This window comes from Lutra lutra, chromosome 3 (genome assembly GCF_902655055.1).
Source record: "Lutra lutra chromosome 3, mLutLut1.2, whole genome shotgun sequence".
Taxonomy (NCBI): Eukaryota; Metazoa; Chordata; class Mammalia; order Carnivora; family Mustelidae; genus Lutra; species Lutra lutra.
This window is the reverse complement of record NC_062280.1, coordinates 18,314,478-18,337,483: the sequence shown is the minus strand read 5'-3', so window position 1 is coordinate 18,337,483 and position 23,006 is coordinate 18,314,478. Positions and strand designations below refer to the sequence as shown.

Genomic DNA, 23,006 nt, shown 5'->3' with positions numbered 1-23,006 from the left:
GCTTAAATTCAAACTAAAAGCCAAAGATTTATTTTCTGTATTTCTTGTTTTAGACTGTGGTTAGCCTCAGGAATGAACTGAGGAGAACTCATGAATCCATTAAAGCACTCCACAGTGAAAGAAGGTAGGACCCATGTGGGAATGCACAAACACTGACAGCAGAGACAAACCAAAAGCATTTCATTTTTGCTTTTATGGCAAAAAATTCTACAAAGGTATCACCATGCCTTTTTTTTTTAATTTAGAAGAAATTCCTTAAAAAGAGAAATAGCCTAGTAGGAAGGTAAAAGAAGGCTTTGGCTCTATTTGAGTAGTTAAGGATAACATACATAATCTGGTTAATTATATTAAGGTTGGGGAATGGAGAACAGCATAGGAAAAAGAGAGAAACTGTTATCACTGGTGGTCATAAGAAGCACAACACTGCCTAAAAAACCAGCCAGAGATGACATATAAGAATGTATCTTTGTCATCTGCTATCAAATCCCTGGGCTGACTCCTTTCTGAAAAATCCATCATAAAGATATATTTGAAACTCCAATTATGATCAAGGATTTTAGAGTTAGACTCTCATTTCACCTGAGTGTGACTGTCTAGAAGTTTGAGGGCTTTCCTTCAGAGACACTTCCTTTGGGTGGAAACCCAAACCAGATTCCAAGACTTCTTTAAGATCTTGGAAATTGGTAATTAGGAATTTCAAAGGCTCTAACATTGAGAAATCTTTTGCATTTCCCACTGGTGAGATAATGTCTACAAATTCCACAAATACGCCCACCACAATGATTAAAGGTAAGACTGTACTTTACTCAGCCAATTTTGATTGTATATGCACTCTGTAACAGGGACTATTTTAGGCCTGGGCTGGGGGATATCTGACAATAAGCAAAAAAGAAGAAAAAAGTTGCCAGAATAAAGAAGCAATAAGCAATTATTAAGCAATAGAGTAATTAATAAATAACTAAAATAATAAGTAAAATATGTCCTTTGTCATATAATGTGACTGTCCAGAGGTTTGAAGACTGGAGGTGAAGTCCAAAATCTCAGATCATATCATGCTCTGTAACAATTAGACCTGGAGACAAATAAAGTAGGGAGGAGATGGGAGGTGTGGGGGGCAAGGTTCGGGGTCCTGGTTTGCAGTTTCCAGGAGGGCAATCAGGGATGGTCTCATGGAAAATACAATTGTGAAAGACAACTTGAAGGACGTGAGAAGTAAGGAGAGCAAGAACCTGAAGAAGGAGGGTTCCAAGCAGAGGGGCCAAAGAGAAGACTCTCAGGGGAGGTCAGGCTTGGTGTGTTAGAGTAGCCAAGAGCTGTGTGTGGGTGCAAGACAGTGTGGGAGCAAGAGGAGGCAGAGAGCATGTGAAAAAAGACAGGGGGTGGGTCTTGGCCAATTGTTGGGACTGCCTCCCAGCAGGCCGCCTCCGAAGGACTTTGGCCTATTCTAAACTAGGGGGACCATCGGAGAGTTTTGAGCAGAGGAGTAACATGATCTGCTTTATGTTTTGTTTTATTTTATTTTATTTATCATTATTTGGTTTATGGTTCTGTGTTTATTTTAATGCTTTAAAAGAATTGCCCTGACTGCTTGGTTCATTCTTAAACCAATAAATAACTCGACTTAGGAAGAGGAGCCAAAACAGATCCACAATTCATGAACTGCCTGCCTCGTTGTTCCTTCCCTATCCTGGTCAGGTGTTAGGTGTTTGGCCAGGACATGTATACTTTCGTTCTAAACAGAGTGATTTGAGACCAAAGGATAACAAATCAATATTCAAGTAGCTAGTCAAGGTATGCTGCCAAAATTACTCCCTAACAGGCAGGGTGAGTTTTCTAAAACACCTCCAATGCCGACGAAGTTCTTGGTGGAGTCATGTACGTAGGAGGCACGAAGGTCAGCAGTGCGTAGTGAATAGTTGAACAATATGAAACAGCATTGATCAATGTGAAATAATAGTGGAGGCACGGACTTCTCTAGCCTCTTCTCCCACAGAGAAGACTCACAGCCCATGTCGCTAGGGAGCTAGTTAGTTTGCTGACCTCTTTCCCTTTCAAATCACTAAAAGTTGTCCTTTTTGCAGATTCCTTAAAAAACAGTTAAAACGATACAAAGGCAAGTTGCAAGCCATCTATGCCTCGCAGGAAGAAAAAAGTTGCAGATTTGAAACCAAGATTCACAGGCTTACAGCCAACCAGGATAGCCTGTGGACCCAGCTACAGCAGATGGGGCAGGATCTCCAGGTAGGAAGTGTGGAACGTCCGGAAGTCGGACCTCAAATCCACTGGCCGTGGGAGGACTTCAGCCTGAAGCTTCTCACCTCATTTTGATCAGCCTCTTCTCTTTCCCTCTTCTCTCCATACCCTCACCTCCTCCCACATTCACCCTCAGACTCTATCCTTCTCCTTCAGACCCACTAGGAGAACTGGTGGTAGTATACTGGTACCGGTTAAGAAACTATAGATCTAGGGGCACCTGGGTGGCTCAGTGGTTAAGCCTCTGCCTTCGGCTCAGGTCATGATCTCAGGGTCCTGGGATCGAGTCCCACATTGGGCTCTCTGCTCTGCAGGGAGCCTGCTTCCTCCTCTCTCTCTCTCTGCTTGCCTGTCTGCCCACTTGTGATCTCTCTCTGTCAGATAAATAAAATCTTTAAAAAAAAAAAAAAAAGAAACTGTAGATCTAGAGCAAAGCAGTCCTTTACAGCGCTGATGCCTAGCCTCTTGGTCTATGCTACCTTTTTTACATTCTTAAAACATTTTGAGGATCCCAAAGAGCTTTTTTGGGTCATATCTATTGTTCTTTACCTTGATCAAAATTAAAAGTGAGAAGTGGCTTAAAAGTTTATTAATTTAAAAATGAAATAAGCCCATTATATATGGAACAGTTTTAAATAGTAACTACATATTTTTTTAAAATTTTAGAAGAGTGGCATTGCTTTATATTTTTTAAAAAATTTCTTTAATATTTGACTTAACGAAAGACAGATTTTCATAACTGCTTCTTTCAATCTGTTGCAAGATGTTATAGTTGAAGTATATGAAGAAATCTGGCCTCAGAGATTTGCCGTTGAAAAAGAGAATAATATTTTATTTTATTTTTTAAATGTTTTATCTATTTATTTGACAGAGACCACCAGTAGGCAGAGAGAAATAATATTTCTCTGAAAAAGAGAATAATATTTTAATAGTCTGTTCACCTCATTGAAGATCTTTTTCTTTGGTAGTACACCAACACATAATAAGTGCTCATTTCTTAAAGGATAGTTGCAGCATTATATCTGAAACTGTATCCACTTCACACACTGTTTCATTAAAATACAAGGTTTTGTTGTGCTCTTTGAATGGATTTTCTACCTATGCATGATTTTGTAGTGTGATACACTGGTAATGTGGAAGTTCACTGAGCTATGCCAAGCTTCCTAATGCTCATTATACATATCCACCCCCACCCTGACAAAGAAATCATATTCATTAATATCACCATTATCCTCACTGGGAAAGTCTTTAGGAAATGGAAATCTGTTAGGCACATGGTAATGAATGTGTTTTCTGAAATTTTGATTTTTGCTTAAAAACTCAACTCTTAAAATTGGCAATACATGTTTTTAATTATTTCCTTACTGTGCCAATCTCACTTCACTCATTTTTGAGAAAATATTTACCAAATATCCAAGTCTGAATTAGAGTCTGCAAGTCATTCTTTCACACCAAAGGCAACTTCTGTGTTTCAATAATATTAGAGGTATTTTACACGGTTCCCATTTCATCATACACAATATTAAAAAGACAAATTGTAATTAAGAAAATCGAGAGTTTTAGGTCATCAAGGATATTCTTGGGGCGCCTGAGTGGCTCAGTTGGTTAGGTGTCTGCCTTTGGGTTAGGTCTTGATCCCAGGGTCCTGGGGTTGAGCCCCATGTTGGGCTCCCTGCCTTGCAGGCAGTCTACTTCTCTCTCTCCCTCTGCCCCTCCTCCTCTCTTTGTGCTCTGTCTCTAGCTTTATCTCTCTCTCAAATAAGTAAATAAAATCTTTTTTAAAAAAAGGGGGGAGAGATATTCTTAAGTGGAACTGTTCGTTGTTGTTATTTGGTTGTTTTTTAGCTGAGAGAGCATGACGGTGAGGAGTACCATGACCACTAGCACTGTTTGGTGTTGCCTTCATTTGTACTAAGACACAAGAGTGCTTTAACTCCTTTAGCCTTACTTACTTTTGACTTTTCACTATCTGGGCAAATGTCAACATAGTGACCATCTAAGTATCATTGTGAAAATAATTTTGACTTCACAGACCTCTGAAAGGGTTTTAGGGATTTCCAGGAGTCTGTGGACCACACTTTGGGAATTGTGCCCTAGATTTTAAACCTGTGCCTTATTATGACCGCCCCCCCCCCGACATACCTTCCCAGGTACATCCTTATGAACATGCTTTATTGTAATACATTTTAGCTACCAATTCAATAGATGCTGATGTTCTTAGAAATTGCTTATGAGGGTGGGGGGTGGGAGGTTGGGGGCACCAGGTGGTGGGTATTGTAGAGGGCACGGATTGCATGGAGCACTGGGTGTGGAGCAAAAATAATGAATACTGTTATGCTGAAAAAAATAAAAAAAAATTAAAAAAAAAAAAAAAAAAAAGAAATTGCTTATGATATTTTTAGAACCTGAACATTTAGGACCTAGATTTTTTTTCCCAAATGTTCGTGATTACTCCCTGTGATATTTTTAGAATCTGAGCTGTTGTATCTTTTGTGGATAGTTTTAGATGGACATTGAACTGACAGCATAAAATAAAATCAATAATAATGGATTTGGAAAGGAGAAAGAAAAATCTTGCATTAAATATCCTAGTATGAGATTAAAACTAAACGCATTTATGAAAACAGTAAGATAAATGTCGGTTTCTTCATCAAGTTTTCTTTATTCAGGCAGTGTTACAGTCACTCCCTCCTTCCTCGTCTTCCTGTCAAAGTATGATTTACAAGGGTGAACATGGAAAGGCTGAAAGGCTTTGCAGGGGAGGAGATTCTTCCCAGGTCAAGAAAGCCACTGAGGATTGTTCAGAATGGGAACCTCTTGCCTCCCCAACCACAACTGACACCAAAGTCACTAAAAGTCACCAAAGTCAAGCAAATGCAGAGCAAGCTCTACCAAATTCAGAATCACCAGAGGCCATTTCGCAGCTGAAATCAACACAAAGCACCAGGGCACAAAGCCAAGCACAAAAGATCTCAAAGGAAATCTTTAGCTCCCCAACCGGTTCTCAGGAGGGACTGCCGCGGGACAACCCCCAGATTGTTCCCACTGAAATGAACAGTCCTACTCTGGCACTGGCAAAAAGGAAAGAGACAGTTAACATCCAGGAGGGAAAGGATGAGCTCGAGGAAAAGGAACTGCGAGAACTGTTGTCAAAACTTACAGATGCCTTCACTCTAGAAATGCCATCAGGTAAGGTTTTCACAATCAATGGAGATAGTGATGGCCAGGGATTCAGGCTGCCTTTTAAACACTTAATTTTTGTTACAGCAGGGAGGTGCAGAGAGAGAGAGAGAGGGAGAGAGGATCCTCAAGCAGATTTCCCTGGTGAGCAAGGAGCCCTACATGGGGCTCAATCTCACGACCCTGAGATCATGACCTGAGCTGAAATCAAGTGTTAGGTGATTAGCCAACTGAGCCACCCAGGTGGCCCTAAATACTTGATTTTATAGCATTATCCCAACAGTGCAATTTATCAAGTGAGTAACAGAGTTGGGAACCTTTTGGACATCAGTAGCATCGGTGAACTTGATGTCTAGTATTGCCCAGTTCACAGTGTTTTTGTGAGCATCAATGTTGATAGACCATAATAGGCTTTACCACAGCACCTGACACAGTCCAAGCATTCAATAATAGTAAATAACTACAAATATTTTAGAAATCAGCAGCTTTCAGAAGCTGAACTGGAGAAACAAAAACAAACCAAAAAAAATGAGATGAAGATGTCAAAGACTAAAAGACTTTTCTAGAAAAAGAGTCAAGTTTTATGTGAAATTTAAATTCCATAGCATTTACATTACAAAATATTAAATTATAAAAATATAAAATAAGTAAAAAATAGTAGATGATTTTATTATGTAGTTAATATTATCAATAGTACTACAACAAATATAACTGGGCAGCCTGATGTTACCATTTACAAGTGGGGGTAATAAAGACCCTCTTCCTAGAGGATCATTGATTAGGTTTCTGCATGTAAGTAGTACCATCATTAGCATCACCATCTACTTCGTAAGATATAGCTCATTGCTAAATTCTGAAGGCTCTTTTTAAAAATGTTTTTTTTAACTATAGTTATTTCTTGTGCTTTGGACTGTCTTATTTATAGTGTTTTGTTACCTTAATATATCTATGCACATATATCCATGTCTTTTTTGAAAGCCTCAGATCTTTTATATTTGAGGGATCATCTAGAGATTTGTGATAAAATGAAGGATAACATTCTCATGTGTTTCTGAATGGGAGGAGGCCTTCTCAGAATATTTCTGAATTGGTAGATGAGTTTGCTAGAGCTACCATAACAAAGTACCTACCACAGGCTGGGTAGCTTAAACATCCCAGATTAATTTTCTCACAGTCCTGGAGGCTAGAAGGCTGAGATCAAGGCGTCCCTCTGTGGGGGCCCCCTATCCAATTTGCTCTTTTTATGAAGACACCACTCATATTGGATTAGGACCCACTCCACATAACTTTATTTTAATTTAATTATCTCTTTAAAGAATCTACTCCAAATATATTCCCATTCTGAAGCACGGGGGGGGGTGAGGACTTCCACATATGAATTTAGGCAGGGAGACACACAATCCATCCCATAACAGTTGGAGAGCTATAGAATCAGGACATTATAATGTCAGTTGTGTATTAAAGTTGGCAGAGCCCAGTCAATGAAATCATTATTTGGTGATTCTAAAAATATGTGCTGTGAAGAGTTGGAGTTACAGTCCTTGTATTAGAGAAGACAAGATCACAAAAATGTCAGACGCATGCTCAGACTGTCCAAGACCAAGACAGGATGGGAACTCCTTATGCCTAATTCTGAGGCCAACAGAAGTTTCCTCCCACTGTGTTTCTATCTTTACTTCTTTGGGGTCATGATGAGCACTCAAAGCAAAGTCAACATCTACTTGAACTTCTTAGGAAAATTTCACATAAAAATTTGACTTTTATTTTATAAAAGTCTTTTAGTCCTTAACATCTTCATATTTATTTTTCATTAGGTTTCTCCAGCTGAGCTTATAAAAGCTGCTGATTCCTCACAGCCTTCACAAATCCAGTGGGCTGTGTTGCACATTCCAGAATGCTAATAAGCTACATTGACTACACACGTTGGGAAGACATTGTCCCAACACTTATGCAGTTTTATATCTGAAACTGAAAGATTCATGCATATTTTAAGTTACTTTATCAAAGTTTATTTATTTAAAAAAATCTACATACCTATATATACACACATGATTATATTATTAAAAGGGAAATCAGGAAAGGATAAAGCTTACTTCTACATTTAGATGATGCAATAATGTATAAAGATGCAATTAGCATTGTCCAGTCTTGCAGAAAATGAAAAAAAGTCTTAAAAAATTACCTCTTCTTCCACTTCAAATTTAAATAAAACCAATGAGATGCTTCTGTTAAAAGTATGCATTATTATACACAAGTGCTTACAATGTTAGCAAGAAGGTGCACATTTTCCCTTTTTGTTATTATAGTATGTATATTTTGTGATGATTCAGCAAATGCTAATTGATAAGATTGAAACTGACAGTCTTATTTCTCTTATATCAGCCTTGTTTCCATAATGCTCTTCTTAAAATATTTTATTTACTTATTTGAGAGAGAAAGCTAGTGAGCAACAAAGGGAAAGAGAAAGAGCATGACTGGGGGGAAGGAGAGGGAGAAGCAGAATCCCCTGCTGGGCAGGAAGCCTGACGCCAGGCTCTATCCCAGGACCCTGGGATAATGACCTGAGCTAAGGCAGACGCTTAATGACTGAGCCACCCAGGTGCCCCCCTTAATGCTTTTAAGCGTCTATGTTAATCTCCATAGCTATTTGCATTTAATAAATACTGTCACCCCTCACTCAAATATTTCTAAGTAAGTTTATATCTTTGTTCGGTCTGGTTTTGAATATGATCCTCTTTGCAAATTCTACTCAGCCATTGGCAATATGGATTATAAAAGTACACTCCTAATTTATGCACATTCTATGCACGCTTACCAAAACTACACCAAACCTAATCAGAACCAGAAGTGTCATAACCACACTGATGAAGAGGAGGAAAGGCAAACAAACTAAAATAGGGTATCGGTTACCTTTGTTTTATCTCTCTGTCACAGATGCATCCAATGACAGCAGGAAGCTTTTGGTCATTTTACTGCTCCAGTTCTTTTTTTTTTTTTTTTTAACATGAGGATTATTTGGAAAATTAGAAAGTTCCACTGTTTGTAGCATGCCAAGATTTACTCAGATAGTGTCAACGTCTCCAGCCGGTGCTATGATCATCCTAGTGGCTCCGCAGGAGTCCTTGGCTTCACCCAGAATGGAAATCAAATGAGACCCACCAGGAGGCAAAAGCAAAATTTACTTAAGATACATATATATAGAGAGAGAGATGAACAGAGTGTCCAGGAGATTCAGAAGGGAAAAGAGGGAGTCTTGTCTTTGCAATTGTGGTGTGGTGCGTGTGTCTTCTCAGGCTCGCAGGAACCAGGCAGAACAAGGACAGGGTCCAGGTGTCCATCATAAGCACTTACTCTTGGAGTCAGGAGGTCTCGGCATGGAGATGTCTAGCGTTGGTGATCTGGAATAGGCACATGATGGCTCTGCCCGTTCATGGCCTCCCATCTGTTGTGTTGGAAGAGACCCCCAAGATATCATACCTCTTTGTCCCTTCCAAGGAGGACAGACAATAAGGGGTGTATAGGTTGGAGATGCATGTTATAGCAAGAATAGAAGTAGCAAAAGAAGCAAAGGGGAAAAAAACCCAGCTTTTTCCTTCACAGGTCCCTTCGGTTTCCCTGCCTCCCTGTAGCTGACTGTCCATTCAGACTGGAGTTTTGCTAAGGATTCAATACATTTTGGAAATTAAGATGAACCTTACATTACTTAAAAGCTTAATAAGACTAAAACAGCAAGCGTGATGGTCAGTTTGCAGGGAGTTGTAGACATTTACTGCATAGAGTCATTCAGTACCAAGACAGGGTAACAGGATGTCACAAGACTATGAGAGTTTAATAGAAAGTATGTAGAAGAGGTTCCCCAAGCCTCTTTAAATTCCAAATATTGGGCTGAAAATCAGCAAACATTTTGCTTACACTTGCAGTAAAGGAATTCAATTAGAAAGCGTCTAACACTATTTGCTTATGTGGTGAGAAAAAAAAGACATAACACTCTAGGTTTATTTTCTCATTAAATGATTTTCATTCCATTTGTGAGTGAAATTTCCTGTGTCATCTCTGAAACCCTTTTCCAAGCTTCTCTCCCATCCCTATTTGTCATCTGCCACTGTACGTTTTAAGGATGAGAAGGGAAGGCCAGGGAGTGGATGTGGGAGGGTTATTCCTGTCCCTTTCTTCACGTGAGACTATCATCAGCACTATTATTATAAATAACCAGAAAGTGAGGCTTGAACTTTAGCAAATTCTAAGAACATAAAGGCAGTGCAAGCTCAGGAGAGAGAAGTGTGGCACTCTATCTTTAGCTCACTCATTTATCTTAAAGGTAGTCTTCTCAAATAATTGCCTGGGGATCCCAGGTCGGGGGAAGGGTATACTGAAATCATATTGAATCTTTCTCTGTCTCTCTCATTCTCTCTCTCAAACATATGTATGTATGTATGAAAAAGTAGAAGCAATTATTCTTGATGGAAGAAGATACAGACCTCCAGTAACTAAGCTCCATGAAGGTAGAAAAAAAGTCTAATGAATTCATCATTCATTCACTCATTTATTCACTCAACAAATATTCCTCCAACATTACTCTGTGCTAGATGCTAGGCATTCATTTTGAAAGGGGTACCTTACGTTGTTAAGATATTCTAGCATTAAAAAAAGTACTCTGGCATTATATGGAGAATGGTTTGGAGAAGGGCAAGGGGGTGAGCACAGAGTCTGGGTAAAACCTGTTAAAATCTAGACAGGAAGCGGTAGTTTGCCCCGGGGGGATAGGAATACACTTATTGTAATGGGGAGAGCTGAGATGGGGGACTGCACATCAATAGTTCTGTTTGGATCACATTAAGTGTCAGTTTCCTGAGAGACATCGAAATGGGGGGTATCAGAGTGTCCATCAACATGTACAATATGGAGCTCACAGAAGTCTTAGTACAGAGTAGACATTCAACGTATATGGGTTTGCTTAATTAGTTATTGTTGTAAGGAAGACACAGGCTCAGCATTTCTGTTTCCCAGCACAGTAATTCTAGACTAGACTAGATCTAGACTAAACTAGATCTAGACTAGATCACGTAATACATTTTAATCTCTATATCTATCATTCTGGTAACCTCCTCTCATATCACTGATTCATTCAGAGACCAGATAGATTTTTTAATACATTGAGTGCATTATTCTCCCATTTGTATTTCCTTTGGACTGTCGATTTCACAGATATTTCTAACATCTCATTAGACTACCACCTGTGCTGTACATTAATTCAGTCCCGATATGCATGGAACCCAAGGTGTATGCCACGCATCATGCTAGGTGCTAAGTGAACGTTTATCTGGCTTTTTTTTAACATTTCAAGGGACTGAAGCTTAAAAAGAAAACAGCCAAATAGTAAGAAAAACTTCTCATGAATGAAATGGATTTTTGCTCTTCTGTTTCTTTATTTTTGCATTTTAAGTTTTCAGGGGCTGAGGAGCAGAATGTCCTAAAATAAGTTTGTCTCTGGACAAGGTTTTATATTCAGTCAATAAAATATTATTTATTCAAGATTCTTATAATTCTGGAACAATGTTAGAAAATAGATTTAAAAAGTCATGAATCCTCTCCTCTTATGTTCAACAGAAAACAGCATAGAGGAAGCCATTATATAAATCATGTAACTAAATTATGTAACTAATGTCTTTCTAAGTTTTCATTCCCTGCAATTTTATTTTTTATTAATTACACCAATAATATTATACTACATGTTCATCGTAGTATTAAAATGTCTAAGTGTACAGGGTTTTTAAAAAATGGATAGTTTCATTGTGTCCTTCCCTCCTTGTCACCAGTTTCTCAAAGATAATACCTGTTAACAGTTTAGTGAGTTTTCCTTCCAACATTTTTCTCTGTACATTTTATGCCTTACCTTCCTTAAAATAACTTAGATTGTTCTTTTGGCTTTTTTTTTCACTTGACAATATACCTCAGACATTGAGCAGTTTCATTTTTTATCACATGGTACAAATGTACCGTAATTTATTTATTGGTCTGTAATTAAGTTGCTTCCAATTTTTATGACCATAAAAATGGTTTGGTGGTTATCTTTATGGACCTATATATTTATATGTATATGTGAATACATTTGTAGGATCAGTTCCTAGAAAGATAATTCTTTTTTTTTTTTAAAGATTTTATTTATTTATTTGACAGAGAGAAATCACAAGTAAGCAGAGAGGCAGGCAGAGAGAGAGGAGGAAGCAGGCTCCCTGCTGAGCAGAAAGCCCGATGCGGGGCTTGAACCCAGGACCTGGGATCATGACCTGAGCCGAAGGCAGTGGCTTAACCCACTGAGCCACCCAGGCGCCCCCTAGAAAGATAATTCTTAGGTTAAAAATTATGCATATCAGTCTTTTGGTTGATAACTGCCACACTGTAAATCTTTCTACAACACAATCCCTATTACAACAGATCATAGGGGACCACTCCAACCATTCATCAGTAACTATACAGCAGAGGTTCTCAGAGCATGGTTCCTAGATCAAGGGCATCAGAATCACCTGGGACCATATCAGAAATGCAAATTCTTGGGCCCCCTCCCTGATACCCTATATTAGTTAGGGACTGCCAGAGGAATGGAACCAATAGGATAGAGATAGGAAGAGGCAGAAAGAGACTTATTTTATGGAATTGGCCCATGTGATTATGGAGGCTGACAAGCCCCTAGATCTACTGTCAGCAAACTGGAAAACTAAAAGAACCAGTGGGGGGGTTCCAGTGCAAAAGCTGGCAGGTTAGAGACTTAGGAAGAGCTGCTGTTTTGATTGGAAGCTGAAGGCAGAGGAAAACTGATGTGGGAGCCACAAGGCAGTCAAGCAGAAGGAATTCTCTTACTCAGCTTTTCTGCTTAATTCAGGCCTTCGACTGATGGGATGAAGCCCAATCACATCAGGGAGGGCAATTAGCTGCAGTCAGCCTGCAGGTTCAAGTATTCACCTTGTCCGGAAACACCCCCATAGCACACCCAGAATAACATTTGACCAAACCTCTGGGCTTTAGTAGCCAGTCGGGGTGAGGCATAAAATTAACCATCATAAGTACTGAATCAGAGCTCTTAGAGTAGGAGCCAGTGGGGCACCTGGGTGGCTCAGTGGGTTAAGCCTCTGCTCTGCCCTTCAGCTCGGGTCATGATCTCAGGGTCCTGGGATCGAGTCCCACATCGGGCTGTCTGCTTGGCAGGGAGCCTGCTTCCCTTCTCTCTCTGCCTGTCTCTCTGCTACTTGTGATCTCTCTCTCTCTGTCAAGTAAATTTAAAAAAATTTAAAAAAAAAAAGATAGAGTAGGAGCCAGCAATCTGTCTTTACACCCTCCAGGTAATTCTGATAGACGCCAGAGTTTGAAGACCACTGCTCGAGAGTGGGCTTTCTGGCTACTCAGATTTGTGCTCAGAGTCATGGAAAAATGCCCTTTAAGAACCCACAACCGGGGCATCTGGGTGGCTCTCTGTCTTCTGCTCAGGTCATGATCTCAGGGTCCTGGAATCGAGCCCTGCATCGGGCTCTCTGCTCAGCAGGGAGCTGACTTCCTCTTCTCTCTCTCTGCCTGCCTCTCTGCCTACTTGTGATCTCTGGCTGTCAAATAAATAAATAAAATCTTTAAAAAAAAAAAAAAAAGAACCCACAACCAAGTGCAATTAGGAATCGATCATGGCAAATAATAGCCGTCTTATTTGTCAGCTGGTAGAGAGAGGGCCTTGTCATCAGGGCCTGGGGAGAGATGGCTTCCATATCTTCTCTGTGTTAGAGCTTTAGCAAGATCAGCTTGAAAACCTACAGGTGCTTTCTCTGAAGGACTCTCCCATTTGTTGATTTCAGGCCTGCAGCCTTCAGTAAACATGGACCTGTACCGTGGAGCTGAGCGGCTGTCCAAGGCCTTCTGTGCCCTTGTTGATCAAATCACCTTGTCCAGCTTGAAGTGATTAGTAGGAATCCAGGCTCCAAGGCCCCTTAGGATGGTGATGAAACATATTTTCCATAATCTGTACTAAAGAATTAGGTGTTTTGCCTCTCAAGAATTTGGTGTGAAGCATGAAGAGAATAAGTTTTATTTTTTTTTAATCTCCCTACTCATGTGTCTTAGTTCCTCAGTTCAAAGTAAATCCTTGGGAGAGGTGGTAGAGGGAGAAGGAAAGAAGAGGCCGAGTTGAATCTGGGTGTGCTGAGTTTCCAGCAGATGGCTATTCTTAATTTAGATACCTTGGTAGTAATATCCAAGTGTGTGATTTACATGAATTCATGCTATTGTCTTCTTCAAATATCATTTAAATTACTGAATTGATGACCAAATTTTCTATCTGGACGCTCCTGACGGAGAACAGGCAGAGAACTAAACACACACACACACACCATTGAGTGGATGCAAAACTGGTGAAATCTGAATAAACTCTGTGGATTGTACCCATGTCAATTTCCTGGTTGCATTACTCTACTGTAATTATGCAAGGTGGCACTACCATGGAGGGAAACTGGATGAAGAGTATATAGGATGTCTCTGCATTATTTCTTATAACCGTATAGGAATCAACAATGATCTCAAAATAAATTTATTTTGAAATCATGAACATTTCTTGCTAAAATCCTGTATGTGGGGCGCCTGGGTGGCTCAGCGGGTTAAAGCCTCTGCCTTCGGCTCAGGTCATGATCTCAGGGTCCTGGGATCAAGCCCTGAGTCTGGCTCTCTGCTCAGCGGGAAGACTGCTCTCCACCCCACCCCACCTGCCTTTCTGCCTACTTGTGATCTCTGCTTGTCAAATAAATAAATAAAATCTTTTTAAAAAATAATAAAATAATAAAATGAAATCCTATATGTGGTGAGTTTGGCTAACGTATCTGTCAGCCTCCCTTCTCTGCATGTATGACTACAGTATAGATACTTAATTACATAATGTCCAAAGATATAGCTGATAATTGTTTTACTGTTAGAGCACTTAGCTTCTAAGCACCTTATAAGCACTAACTCATTTAATCCTCAAGACAAAACTAGCAAGTAGATATAGAATTTTATGAGGGAGCTATGGCACAAGGAGGGTCAGTAAGTTTTCCAAAGTTTCTTGGCCAGTAGTTAATGATGTTGAGATTTGAACCTGGTTTCTGAGTCTGTACTCTGCTCTGTACTTTCTCTCAATAAATATTGCTCTGATTCTAGTCTTTTACATTTTATCTTCATGTGCAATCCATGCTGCATTTAGAGAGGACTTTTTTTTATTTATGTGGACTTTTACTTATATGATCTATAATTTCTAGTACTGTTCCAGAAGAAAATAACGTCCAATTGAATAGGATTAGGACTAGGTTATCCCTGTTCAATCTCATAATATTTGCTTTTCAGCCTATTACAAATTTTTTATTTTTATTTTATTCATTGTCCTTCTCACTTTATCCTAGTTTATTCCTTATGAGTTTTTTTTGTTAACATATAATGTATTCCTTAAGAGTTTAATAAGCAACCCCTAAAACACTGATCAGCAAGCCACACCCCACAAGCCAAATCCTGCCCATTGCCTGTTTTGTCCACGCTATGAACTAAGAGTGGTCATTACATCTTTAAAAAATTGTTGAAAGAGTCAAAAGAAGAATATATTGGGACACCTGAAAATGATACAGATTCAGATTTCATTGTCCATAAACAAAGTTTTATTAGAACACAACCATGCTCGTTCATTCACATGGTGTCTATGGTTACTTGTATTCTACAAAAGCAGAAATGATTATTAGTTGCAATAGAGACAGATAGCCTACGATCATGATATTTGCTATCTGATCCTTTACAGAAAAATTCGGCAGCCTCTGTTGAATAGTACCCAGGTGAATTAATTAATATATTAACACTATTTCTGTGAGCAGGCGTGGCATTTCTTCCATGATTTATAAGAGATAATAAGTTTACATGATGGTTTTTAGGAATGTGATAAAAGGTATCAGAGAAAGTGGCAGGAAAGTAGAACCATGAGCCCACGTAAAAATACAACGTGGCAGCTTTTAACGTGCTCATTCTCCCAACCAAGAAAAGCTGAGGCTGGTTTCCATCCCCACTTCCTTCCCCAGACTCATTTCCCTGTTGTTAGAACTTGGTTAATTCTCAATTGCAGCTGTGTCTTCTGATAACCCTTTTTTTTTTCTTTTTTAGCATCTTTATTGAAGTATAATTGACAAGTATATTGACATAAACTCCATATAATTACGATGCACAGTTGAAGTTTTGACATATTACACACTTATGAAACTGTCACCACAGTCAAGTCATGAACATACTCATCACTCCCAAAGATTTCTTCAAGCACTGATTGTTGAAAACACTACCCTTTCTCCATGGAATTGCCTTTGCATCTTTATCTAAGGAATATCTAAATAAATATTTTCCGATTACATTTAGATGAGGTTTTTAGTTTAAGGAGTCCCCTCAACCTTCCATGAAAAAGCATTTACTGATGTTTCCTTTAGATCTGGAAAAAGCAAGTAAATTGCTAATGTATCTGAAATTCAAACTGATTGTCCAGTATTGGTTGTGAAAGAACAACTGGAAAGAGGAAGTAATTAGAGATAAAAAATCACATTGTGTCTGGATCTCAAATACATTTGCTCATTGGACTTCTGTACTGTGAACCTCATCAGGTCTGTTCATTTTTCAGGGAAAAATTTTTTATGGACCCTTTTATTATAATGCTGTTCATTTTACTTTTAGTTTGTTTTGTGATGCAAAGTATAACTAACCACTTACAGAGTTTTAATATCTAATCAAAATAGAAAATATGCTGGAGCACATGGGTGGCTCAGTGGGTTAAGCCTTTGGCTCTGCCTTTGGCTCAGGTCATATCTCAGGGTCCTGGGATCGAGCCCCTCATTGGGCTCTCTGCTCAGCGGGGATCCTGATTCCCCCTCTCTTTCTGCCTGCCTCTCTGCCTACTTGTGATTTCTCTATCAAATAAATAAATAAAATTTTTTTAAAAATAGAAAATATGCTAATTATAAAATACTCATGCTTACTGCTATTTTATTAGAGTTTAGATTATCAGTAATGGTAACATCAAATGTTGAAATAAAGATACTCCAATAATGTTACTTGGGGTCCAGAGCTTTTATTAATTTTGTTTCCATTAGAAGAATGCTTTATTTGCCATTTTTGTGCATTTCTTGTTTGTTCTTTGTTTTATATAGTATTCAAAAATATTATTTCAAACAAGAATTAGGTATTACAGTCAGTAACTGGTAATTAATAAATATAGTCCTTTGTATGCTTATACAAAGTGGTTAATGGATTGGAAGTCATGCAGTGTATTCAGTTAAATGTATGGCCCTCTGGTTCATTAATAGTATCCAGCATCCCAGAACAATTTGTCAGAGTGAATACAAACAATCTGACAAATAATCTGGTCCTCTTTGGAAGCTATTTTAACTCTCAGACAGTGGGATGATCTGACACTAAAGCCACCATTTGAAGGAACATGCTAGCAGGCTAAAAGAATGAAACCGTAAGGAAGTACTCTGAGAGAATGTAGCTTATGATTTATCTCTGGACATTCCCACTATTAAACAAATGATCAATAGTCAAGAAAAACATGTTTGTTTGTTTGTTTTTTAATTCCAAGATGTGAGATAGCTATGAGATGAGATTTATTTTCTCTTTATTTCCAGGCCACTGGTGACTTTTCCAATGAACTTAGACCCACTCCTGTGCAACTGCATGCTTATCAAACCTTCAATCAACTCTTTCTTCTTTAGGAAAGGTGTTCTTAGTTGCTGAGAATATGTACCTGAAAGTAGAGAAAAGGAACTCATTATTAGAGCACCAAATTATTCTCAGGTTAATTAAATATCAATACCTTGGTTTTAAAAGAAAGTTTGTTGGGGCACCTGGGTGGCTCGGTCAATTGAGCATCTGACTCATGGTTTTGACTCAGATCAAGATCTCATGGGTTTTGGGATTAAGCCCCATTACAGGCTCCATGCTCAGTGGGGAGTCTGATTGAAGATTCTCTCTCTTTGCCCCTCCCCCTGCATGCTCTCTCTCTCTCTCTTTCTCTCTCAAATAATAAATCTCTAAAAATAAAAGAAAGTTTGTTGTTTCTGTCACTATCTAAGTCTATAAATTTATTGCAAGAATGCATATGTAAATCTGTTTATGTGTCCTTTGTAATTTAAATAACAAAGTAAATTATAATAAATATAGTTCCTTGTTAATTAATGTATTAAGATTTTTTCTGATTAAAAAAGTAAAAATAGTCATTGTATGATTTTTATATTAAAGTTCTTTGTATATGCACTTTATTCCATAATTTAGTTAACCATTACTTTAAATCGTTTCCAAGTTTTCTGCTGTTATAAACAGTATTACAGTGAAATCCATATACTGCATTGTTGTCCACATCTCTGAATGTTTCCTTAGGATCGATTTCTAGATGATTAATTTCTGAAGATGTTACTAGGAAATTTCTTGAAATAAGCAGTGTAAAAAATCAAGCATTTGTGAAACTAATTACATATATGTTCCTGAAGCATTGTTTTCTCTAATGCTTGGTGTTTAAAAAATAAACAACAAAATAACATTTGCCAGCTAGTTACACACCCAACTGCAAACATCATCAAATTATATATCTAAATTTTAATTTTCTCATCATGAAGGAATGCAAAGATTCACAATTTTTCTAGAACATTAAACAGCCAGTCTCAGGCAGGCAGGTTTTTCTGTTTCTCACTGGCAGAGCGAGGTTTGTTGAAGGAAAACGCCATTATTTTTTGACACAAACAGGGATATACTTCAAAATCCCTTCATTTGCATTGAAGCCCTTATTAACCCATGAGTTAACCTTAACTCTGTTATTCTCCATTTGGGAGTTATCAGTCTACTCTTTTCCTCAATTTATAACTCTCTCTTTCACTCTCTCTTTCTCTCTGCCTTGACATAATGTGTCATAATTTAGTGGTTAAGCTGGGTACACTCTCTTCACACCTTCTGGACATTTTAACATTCAGTTATTGACTCATATCTTTCTAGACTAAATAATGATGATCTTTTAGTCTTTCCCCAAGTGATGCTATCTCTAGCCCTCAGAATTTTTGGAATTCTCATTTCTGGATACCCTCTGTTCCTGACAAGCATTGTTATAAACAACTACAGTATCCAGGTCACCACCCAGTTCAGTAAGCTGTCTTTGGGGTAAAGCTCTTCCAGACTCTACCCAGAGTTAAATACATACCTTTCATTAATTCCTTCCTACAGAATCAGAGAATATTAGAATGGAGAATGTAAAGAGGGCCTTCTAATTCTTTCCTCACCCCTCTTTTTCAGATGAAGAAACTGAGGTCTAAGTAAGTTAATGAAGTTAATTGAGGTTACATAGATATTTATGATTTCTTGTTTTCATATTTGTTGGCCCAATATTGACAAACATGATATATTAACATACAAAATTATATAGGAGTTTTATGTTTTTAACAAAATATGATTCATAACAACACACATTTCTCAAGTGTGCTTAAACTATTTAAATTTGAAGACGTCAAAATAACAAAAAACTTTTTGCATATTATGTAGACACATTCATTCTTTCCTTCTGTTCCAGTGATTTGATTTCCCCAAGAACATCACTTCACCCTCACCCCCATTCCAACCTGGTAGTATATTAATCCCCCAAGGACAATAGAAAAAATTAGTGGAGAATCTGTGCAGGTACATCCAGAGCCCAGTTGAGCCACTAGAGATTTAATCAAACCTCTTGAGATGAAATCTCAATGTTCCAGCAACTATTTAACTTTTAGACATGGTGTCTCCTTGACCCAAGACCCTCTTTGACTGTGATTATACAATCAAAATGGAAAGTTTTGTTTCCTGATCTGCAAACAATTGTTTATGGCCAACCTTAAAATAACTTCAATAAAGTGAAATATTCCTTCTTGCTACATAGCCACTCTGGCTAAAATTTGCAGACCAGCTGAGTCAACACCAACTCTGTAGCAAGAGAAAAGAAGTGGCTCCTGGAGCTGAAGATAAATCTACTACCTTTAAAAAAAAAAAAGATAGAAATGTTATGTGGCAATATGCTCAAAAAAATTGCACATAGCTTCAGACGATTCTGATAGTGACACGCAGGCAAGCCAACTGGAAGCTCTTTTAGAAAAAGACCTTGTGGGGGTGCCTGGGTGGCTCAGTGGGTTGAGCCTCTGCCTTCGGCTCGGGTCATGATCTCAGGGTCCTGGGATCAAGCCCCACATTGGGCTTTCTGCTTAGCAGGTAGCCTGCTTCCTCCTCTCTCTCTCTGCCTGACTCTTGCCTACTTGTGATCTCTGTCAAATAAATAAAACCTTAAAAAAAGAAAAAGAAAAAGACCTTGTGTATGTATATAATTATTTTCATGTTTGTCTGAACTCAAATATGATTTTCATTTATTCTATAGATATTTTAGTAATTTAAAGTGAGTGTGAAATACCAAAAAAAAAAAATAAATAAATATTGGTGGTGACTTGAGTATGACAACTAAATATGTGAAGAATGGGAAAATGAGTCCTAGACTACAAATGAAGAAAATATCCAATTCTATGGATGCTGATGTCTGAAGAGCCTCTGCTTAAAATGGTTTCTAAATATTGGTAACAAACATTGAAGGACACTTATTTTTGTGTTTCTTTAGTAGCTAAGCTGGTAAAAAAATATTTCCTCTAAAAGTGGAAATTGGTTTAAGTTACAATAACACTTGCCAAAATAATAAACTTATCTATAAATAACAGCAGTGGATTATCTGGTTTAATGGATCAGCAAAGCATGAAGATATTTAGCTAGTGAGGTTAAAACAAACTAGATATATAAAGGCTCTATAATATCTTTGGAAAGGATTGACCTAGAACTGTTACTGTTAAGTGCTATTCTAATAGAGAAATTACAGGGATATATAACAATTATAGGGATATATAATTATAGGGATATATAACAATTTGTATACAAATATACAAACAATTCTTACAATAAAATATACAAAAATTAGTTATGCTTCAGTTTTGCACTAGTGCATAAGTAATTCTAAGAGTCACTACCACCCAAACAGCCTTTGCTGCAAGGACTGGAAGCTCATTGGTTGAAACAACATTAAAAAAGGGAAAAAAAATAATTTGAATAGGGCTAAGTTATCTATTTCTCAGCTTACTCACAGTGGCTCATTTGTTCTAATCCTAATTCCATAAAGGACGTTTCTTTTATTGCCCCCAGAGAAGACTGTTTTTGAATATAATATTTGCACCAGTGAGAATCTCTAAATTTGTAGGAAGTTCCAAATTACTAAAAATTAATCACTCCACTTGCTGGAAGTTAATTACATATTTGAGATTTGTTCAGAAAGCAACAAGGAGTAAATCTGCAAGCCAGTCAATTTTTCTGCCCTTCATTTCACCAACTAAATATATCACAAGGAGCCCCTCCATTTACAGGGAGCATTTTTTTTTTCTATTTAAAAAGGGTGAGAGCTTGTATATTGTGAATATTCCCCAGACTTCCATTCAAATCTTCCCAAATCCACAGCATGTAAAGACAGGTTATGACTGCTAATATTCAGGCTAATCACTTTATAGTTTTGTGTTGTACTTTGGGAATCATGCTTTTCCTTACTTGTATTTTTACTTTTCCTTGCTGCTGTTCACATGAAGTATGAGAATGAGGAAAATAGGTGGATATAAACAGCTACCATGAAATACAAAAGGAAGTGCTATCCTTCTATTATTTGTGTGCTCTTGCATGCTCTTGGGTTCACTCCTGAGAGCACAATTAATTCCCCTAAAGCAATTTCCCTCTTCCTCACAACTGAGCACATTCATACTTGATTGGCCCTTTTGAAAGACATGGGACCTAGAGGTGACCACCTTGATTTCTCCCTGCGTGCTGTGGATGTGCTGCTGAAATCTTCTCTTCCTTCCCAGACAATTGCCTCCTTCCTAAGCCATGGTTCCTGGAGAGGACACAGTCCACATAGATGTCCCAGAAGAGTTGGGCCAGATCCCAAAACAGTGCCCCATGCTTCAAGTTCTCAGAAGACTTCAGGTAGATCATAAAATCCCAGAAACCGGAAACAGTGTTAGAAATTCGAGGCTTCCGCATTTCCAGGAGGAGCACTGAAGAAGATTCCCAGCACTGAGGATCAGCTTGGTTAAGAGCCAGCAGGTCTGTCTGGCTATAGCAGAAGAAAGGAGACACACAGCACATTCCCACAATGAGCAAGGAGCAGGTAAGGGTCAAGGGGTGGTAGATCCCTCTTCTGTTCCCAGGATCGGCCATGGCACTGAAACTGCATAGAATGGAAATAAATTATGAATCCTTGCTTGAGCTCCACTCAGTAATGAAAATAATTATGCCTTTAAAAACCTTGGTGCCAGCAAAGGAAATACACCATTGTCCCTAGGAATAGTCTTATCATACCTCCCCTAAGTCCCATTCTATCTAAAATGACACATTGCCAAGCCATGTACTATAAAACCAAAATATTTAGATAGGAAGTACTTATTCCTAAGACATGTTCCTTTATGAGATGAGTAAGTGAACTTGTTTTCCCTAGAACAGAGGAACATAATTTAAAAGAATATTAAGTAAAAATTTAAAATCTTGCTGCATGGCTTTAATTATTTTATATATAGTTTAGCCTACTTCTTCTAATCCAGGACCCCCATTCAATTAAGAATTTTAATCTATTTTATCCATAGATGTTTTTCTATTTGAAGACTTTCAATTTTTAAAAAGCATAAGAATTATAAAACCTTATAAATAAAAATGAACATAAGGTAGTGTGCTAAAAGTAGGGGAGCCAAGAGGTATATATTCAATCGATTAGAGTAGAATCAATTGACATTTTATCAACACCTAAAATGCTCCATGATTCTGATATAATTTTCATAAAGATAATGTTTTTATCATTTTTTTCTTCTTGCTATGAATCTCAAGAATTTTAGTGAAAACATTTGCCTCTCATTCAACTTTTCTGGCTCTCAAAGCCTGCTGTAATAAAATTAAACTATATAGGGGCCCCTGGAACGGCTCAGTCGGTTGGTTGGGCCTCCCACTCTTTATTTCTGCTCAGGTCATGATCTCATGGGTCGTGGGGTCAACCCCTGCCCCCCACTGTTTGAAGATTCTCTCCCTCTGCCCCATCCCCCTAACTCTGTCTCTCTATTAAAGAAATAAATCCTTAAAAAATTAAACTATATAACACTTTGAAATTATGATGTTACACTTCAAACAAGTGCAATGAGAAATAATGTCCTTAAAATAATACTAACCTAAATTTTCTTTTTTCCAAGGAAAAAAGCTTATCTGACTCTTTAAGACCACACAAAATCACACTTAAACAACTCTAACATAAAGAAAAAACAGGAGGACATACACAGCTCCCTTTCGGTTTTATCTTGTATTTCCAAACCTCTTAGATGTGAGTATCACGAAGGCAAGCAAGGCACAGCTCATAGGAATACGTCTATCCTGGAACATTTAAGGATAACACCGTAGGATTGTATCCTTCTCTTCTACACAGCAGCAGAACATACTGAGGCACCCTTAAATCAGTATTTGAGAAATGCCTT

General features: G+C 38.0%; 2 protein-coding genes across 2 annotated transcripts in view; one reads left to right on the top strand and one right to left on the bottom strand.

The window, feature by feature from the left end:
• The window catches only part of DYTN (dystrotelin), a 49,910-nt gene extending 36,535 nt beyond the window's left edge, over positions 1 to 13,375 (top strand). The window contains exons 10-12 of the mRNA XM_047722308.1: positions 2,082 to 2,241; positions 4,923 to 5,442; positions 13,272 to 13,375. Coding sequence (XP_047578264.1) covers positions 2,082 to 2,241; positions 4,923 to 5,442; positions 13,272 to 13,375 — 784 coding nt within the window. The remainder of the gene's footprint in view (positions 1 to 2,081; positions 2,242 to 4,922; positions 5,443 to 13,271) is intronic.
• Positions 13,376 to 17,066: 3,691 nt separating this feature from the next.
• Positions 17,067 to 21,711, bottom strand: FAM237A (family with sequence similarity 237 member A). Its single transcript, XM_047721010.1, has 2 exons — positions 21,300 to 21,711; positions 17,067 to 17,206 (listed from the first exon to the last, which is right to left on the bottom strand). Exons 1-2 carry the CDS (start codon positions 21,709 to 21,711, stop codon positions 17,067 to 17,069), a joined length of 552 nt encoding a protein of 183 aa, XP_047576966.1.
• Between the last annotated feature and the right edge of the window lie 1,295 nt (positions 21,712 to 23,006).

Bases quoted from the DNA above. Each gene is read 5' to 3' on its own strand.
- FAM237A (XM_047721010.1), bottom strand. From the start codon at position 21,711: ATGGCCGATCCTGGGAACAGAAGAGGGATCTACCACCCCTTGACCCTT. The intron at 17,207-21,299 runs GTGGTCACCTCT...CTCTACTTTCAG, and splicing joins GCACGCAGGGAGAAATCAAG to GTACATATTCTCAGCAACTA.